Raw genomic sequence first — 5,944 nt, 5'->3', positions numbered from 1 at the left:
GGTGTGCAATCAGCAGCCGAAAACCACGATTCTGACTAATCTAAACCAGCTCTGAATACATCTAAGAATAGGTTGCTTGCAAGTGAGTTGGATTTACATCCATGCTGACTTTGGCTGCTTTATAAAGTTGCTAAGGGATTTGAAATGGCTAAAGCATGAATTAAAATGCTGAGATTCTTCTTCCGTTCAGCTAACCGCGTATAACCTGCCGTGCTTCATCACTTCTGCAGCTACAAAAGTGACTTGCACATTTTACACTTACTGAACATTATCCCCCCCGGAGCCCCTTCGCACTCTTTGTGTTTGGTATTTCAACATAAAGAACTTCCTGAGCTACTTGACTGTAAGTTTGGACCGCTTCAGACAGGCACGTCCTTTCTTCGGGCGGTTATTTGGTCGTAAAGGACATGAGAGCTGGAGCATTGTGGGACCTGTAAAACGAGAGCTTGGAAAACACATCTCTGCAACTCCCAAAGTGGAAAAGTCTCGGGACCCCATTAACCTCACTTTAGGGGTCTCTGGGTTACAAAGAAAAATAACTGAATACTGTTTGGGTTGGCTTGGGGATCCCACACAAATAACATGTCACTTTTTTTTTTTTTGCAGACAAAGCAGAATATTTTTGTGTGCGCAATAAAAAAGATTTGGAAAAGCCATTCAGAGTTTTTCCTCAGATGGAAGCTGTGATCAGTGCATCTCTGTTTCCCTCTGGTGTTGGCATGAGGAAATTGTCTGATTGGTTGAAGCCTGAAAGACTAAATAGCAATTAGGATAGAGGTTGATTTTCTCTTTGACGGAAGAAAGTTGAACTCTGCTTCCATAATCCAGCTCCACTTTAATGAGACTCACATACAAAACCACCACTTACAATTACAACTTTACCTGCTAAAGATAATAATCTGCTGCCCGCTTCCTTTTTAACCTAATTAACCGCCCATATTTATTTACTTCCCCATTTCATATATGTTTCTATATTTTGATTGCTTTTTAAATGTATTTGTTTACATAGTTATCAGTGTATTTATTTCTGAATTATTTCCCCCATGTATTTCCCCAAATTAATTTATTTCCTATTTAAAATGCTGAGATTCTTCTAAAAAAATAAAAAAAATAGGAAATAAATTAATTTTGGGAAATAATTCATTTCATTTTTAAATATTTATTTTTTAATTTTAGTTATTTTTATTTTTATTTTATGTTTGATTATGGCATAGTTCTGTTATTGGGATATCTGATAATTAAGTACCAACATCTAACTACATTTTTTTGTAGTAGTTACCTTGACGATGATAAGCACCAACCCTGACTGCACAGATTTCGAGGCCAACGCACTTTTCTAACACAGCACTGCCAGCAGGGAGCACTGTTTAATAAGAAATAGTTCAGTTTAGCAGCTGTCCGTAAAGTCCAGCTCATAAATAACCGGGAAGTGTACCCTTTTACCACCATTATTACTCACATCCAGTCAAATCGAAACTAGGAAGCGACTCCGTAGCTCAAACTCCCATCAGCTACATTCAACGGCCTCAACTTTCTTCACGAGCGGAACATCACTGCGCATGCGTCCCCGCTTCCCCACTTTGACTTCCTCGTGCCTGTCGTGTGACCAAATAAAGGCGACGCAGAGAGGACGAAATGCGTGAGAAGGTCTCACTCCGTCGAAAATATCTCGCTGAAACGAGACTGCAATAACATCTGCGTCGTGAAAATGTTCCGAGATTACCTTCCATTAAAAAAAAACAAAACAACAACAACAATGCATTAGTGTGAAATCACGAATGTATCATATTATAACCAACCCGGTCTAAAACGTTTGTGGTTATTTCGCACATTGCTAACTTGTAACACGGTTTATTTGTTATTTCTGTCACTATGGTTACGGCTGTGAGTCATGTCCGGAAGTAAGTTTTTTTTCATTTGCCATGTTTTTGATTTGTCTGAAGTTATAGACGATCTTTGCAGTGAAGTCTGTCTCCAGACTTTCTAGAAGGTGGCAGGGCGCTCGCATGATTCCAGTTCTCCTGTCCTGGTGTGGCTTTCACATGGGTGGGGCTCCTTATGAGGGCAAGTTTCCTTATCGTCAGTGAGTCGAGTGGTAAGTACACATATTATGTTGAATGAATCATGGCTTAATTCTCTGACTGAAAGATAACACGAGCTTCATGTGGCACGGACGCGTAGGAAAGTCTTGTGTTTTTGTATTTATACTATTTAAAAGGTTGACGTTTTCTGAGGCGGGGTAACTCTCTTGGAGCGCAGGTAAATATCACCTTCAGGTGAGTAAATATGTTTTGTTTTTTTGTTTTTCGCGTGTAGAGATGTAATAAGATGACCTTTATCACATGCAGTAGGTTAATGTTGTGTTTTTGTGCGCACTTTCTTCAGCACCTACAATATATTTATGATAGTTCAAATGATTATGTTGTAGTTTGTCCACAACTTTTTTGGGCACACTATCATGTCTGTGATTAATTTACCATCGAATTATAATTTATGACAAATAATATAGATTCCAGCTGCTAAACTTACTTTCATTACCAATGACCCAATGACACATATCATGCATGTAATCTGCTTTAATTCACAAAGAAAGAAGAACAGTTAGTTCATACAGTTGCTTGTCTCTGTAAAAGTCATGTGTGCTGTGGGGAGCAAATGTTTGCTGTAATTGTACGTCTGCACACAGCTCAGCTCAAAGCCTCCATTCAGCAGATGATGCGGGGCAGACCTGTCAAAGAAATCCTTTATGTCAGAGCGGGTCTGAATGCCCAGAGAAATGCTGCCGTTACAGCTCTGGGCTGCATGCCGGCGTTTAACAGAACGGAAAAGTTAAATGTGCCGTGTAAGGTGTGCCGTGAACAAGTGGTGAAGGAATTAACTTTTACAGAACGATGGGCGTCCTGCAGCTGCTGAAATCCCAGTTCCTGTTCCACCTGATTATCTGCTATGTGTTCCTGGTCAGCGGCCTCGTCATTAACCTCTTGCAGCTCTGCACGTCGCCTCTGTGGCTGGTCAGTAAGCAGCTGGCACGCAGGGTCAACGTCAGACTAGCCTACTGCATTTCTAGCCGTAAGTACTGCAGTACTTCTGCAGCAGAAGTAGTAATGTTGTTGCTGTAAACATGTTCCAAATATTCATCTCTTTTGCGTGCACATGTCGAGTTATTAATCACTCTTGCTTACATTATTACTTAAATTATCCCCAGAGATGGTTGCTGCCTTGGAATGGTGGTCTGGGACTGAGTGCACTCTCTACACAGACCCAAAGAGTTATCCACTTTATGGAAAGGAGAATGCAATCGTGGTTCTCAACCACAGTTTTGAGATAGACTTCCTGTGTGGTTGGACCTTCTGTGAGAGATTTGGAGTTCTAGGGGTAAGGGAAAATGTCCAAAAAAAGCCATGTATTTCCTCTTTTTGAACCTAGTTAAGCTTTTGTTTTTTATTATATTCATTGCGGTCCTTCAGTTGTTTAATATGCTTTCAACTTCCAGAGCTCCAAAGTTTTGGCCAAAAAGGAGTTGTCTTATGTGCCTGTTATTGGTTGGATGTGGTACTTCCTGGAGATTGTTTTCTGCAAGAGGAAGTGGGAGGAGGACCAAAGGATGATAACTCGTGGTCTCCAGAATCTGCGGGATTATCCAGAAAACTACTGGGTGGGTTTCAGTCTGTGGATGTTATCACAAAGTCAAGATGACTCACAGTCATATCTCTTAAAACTAATAATGTCAAACGCTGTCGTTTTCTGTCACAAGTTCCTGCTTTACTGTGAGGGAACGCGCTTCACGGCAAAGAAACATCAGATCAGCATGCAGGTGGCTGAGAGCAAAGGCCTGCCCAAGCTGAAGTATCATCTTTTGCCAAGGACCAAAGGCTTCTGGGTAACTGTCCAAAACCTCAGAGGAACGGGTGATTATCTTTCATTGGTTAAAGATTTACATGTGGCCAGCAAAACATATCAGATGCTGCGTGTTGTTTTTTAGCGAGGCTATTTGCAAATCAAATGAGTCATCCAGCTAACTGCCGCAGCTGTCTCTTGTGTAGTTGCAGCTGTTTATGATTCCACGCTGAACTTCAGAGACAATGAATCGCCCACTCTTCTTGGAATTCTCAATGGGAAGAAATATCATGCAGATTTATACGTGAGGTAGGGGGGAAATTGTTTTGGAGTGAGGATTGCTTCATTTTATTTCTAGTTTACTGCTGTAATGGATCTTTAACTGTGCAATTGGACTTTCTCCTTCTTCGCTTGCAGGAGAATTCCTCTAGAATTGATCCCAGAGGATGAGGAAGAGTGCGCCGCTTGGCTCCACCAGCTTTACCAGGAAAAGGTGATGATCATGATGGCCCGAACAGTTGCTGTACTCTTTAAACCGCGTAGCTTTCAAAGCGCCGTCGTGTCTCTTTTCCTTTGAAGGCTAACCTCGTCCCACGATACTGTTGCAGTCGAAAAACGTTGTCTTAAAAACATATCTGCTCAAGCCTTTGTAAACAGTCAAAGAAAGATTGATAATGAGTCTAGTTTATGGCGTATTGAGACTGAAGTCTGACCTTAAAGATAAGATGAAACATTACACACACTAATTACATTTTGACTCCTGCCTTTTTCTAGAAGCGTAACGCCGACTGTAGCCATGTTCTTCTTGTTGAGGGTTTTGATATTTAGCTGTGTTTTATTTATTTTATTTATTTTTTAATGTGTCTACAGGACAGCTTTCAGGAGCACTACGCACGGACAGGGCGATTCCCCGGTCCCACATTCAACCCCCCACGTCGACCGTGGTCCCTTATCAACTGGCTTTTCTGGTCCTGCTTGCTCCTCTACCCTCTAGGCGTGCTACTCGCTCAACTCGTCAGCACGGGATCGCTCTTTACCATCGTGGCTGCTGTGGCCGTCTGCTCGGCAGGTAGGTGTCACACACTCGAGCCCACGTCACCCCCCGTTATGGGTGTTAACGACCCATCCTTCAATTTAACCTGCTCCTTTTTGTCCAAACGTTCCACAAAGCAGCAGACTTGACAACTCCAGCGTAAGTTCCCTTTTTTTTTCTTTCGGAAAGTATGATTTATCAGTCTCGGGAGCATGTCCCTATAACGTCGTTCAGGCATGTGTTTACGAAGTCAGACATTCATCCATCTGAACAGCTTCACTGAGATGTTAAACGGAGAAATGATGTCTCTAACAGCATGGGTTTTCAACGAGCACGTTGCAGTTTCCACAATAAATAAGTCGGCCGTGTTTGTAGCTGAGGTTAAAATGGTAAACACGAGGGAGGCAGCTCAATCTGAAGTATTTATTCAAAACTGTGGGTGTTTACTGATAGCTTCAAAAACCCACAGTTACAAATTTAACCTTTAAATTCCACTAAAAAGTCTGCAAACTTAAAAAGGGAATTTACTGTGGAAATAATCACATCCTTTTGAGAAACCTGCCGCCCCGTCTTACGTTAGTAATACTCTAAACCGTTCTGAACCTTTTCTTTGCAGCTTCCCTGGGAGTTCGCTGGATGATTGGCCAGACTCAGATTGACAGAGCCTCAAACTATGGGAGTAAGGCGCTTCCTCAAAACAAGAACTAACAATCCGTGACCCACTCACAGCTACTTTTAGGCACAACTGCTAACCTGAAATCTTCCAGCCGCATAGTTTGTCAACACTGGCAAGCCTCTGTTGGTCCAGCAAGTGCAGACCTGCTCCAGAGCACAGTGCAGACAGGGGTGGTTCCATCGTAAGTCTACGCTGCGGAAGCTCAGGATGTGAGATCGCCAGACTGTGGCGAGCAGCCTGCTGAAGGAAAGAGAGGCAAGGTGGCTTCACTGCTTTCTCCTCTGCGCAGAGGATAAATATTGAAAAATCATTTACTGAAATTAAATTAAGTGAACATGAACTACCTCTGACATTGGAATGTCATGCATAATAAATAAATGTTTCACTTTTTTTGAAAA

General features: G+C 42.0%; 1 protein-coding gene across 4 annotated transcripts; it reads left to right on the top strand.

Annotated features, from left to right (window-relative positions):
* The first annotated feature begins 1,905 nt into the window (after positions 1-1,905).
* Positions 1,906-5,944, top strand: agpat4 (1-acylglycerol-3-phosphate O-acyltransferase 4 (lysophosphatidic acid acyltransferase, delta)). Of its 4 annotated transcripts, XM_084561151.1 has the most exons (10): positions 1,911-2,095; positions 2,219-2,276; positions 2,888-3,069; positions 3,206-3,375; positions 3,494-3,655; positions 3,755-3,908; positions 4,044-4,146; positions 4,255-4,330; positions 4,708-4,906; positions 5,487-5,944. In XM_084561151.1, exons 3-10 carry the CDS (start codon positions 2,892-2,894, stop codon positions 5,576-5,578), a joined length of 1,134 nt encoding a protein of 377 aa, XP_084417277.1. In that variant the 5' UTR covers positions 1,911-2,095; positions 2,219-2,276; positions 2,888-2,891; the 3' UTR covers positions 5,579-5,944. The 4 variants fall into 4 exon arrangements, with proteins under 4 accessions (XP_084417280.1, XP_084417277.1, XP_084417279.1 ...); XM_084561153.1 differs by lacking the exon at positions 2,219-2,276; XM_084561152.1 differs by having other exon boundaries at positions 1,911-2,259.

This window comes from Chelon labrosus (assembly GCF_963514085.1).
Source record: "Chelon labrosus genome assembly, chromosome: 15".
NCBI classification, from domain to species: domain Eukaryota; kingdom Metazoa; phylum Chordata; class Actinopteri; order Mugiliformes; family Mugilidae; genus Chelon; species Chelon labrosus.
This window is presented reverse-complemented; position numbering and strand designations above follow the sequence as displayed.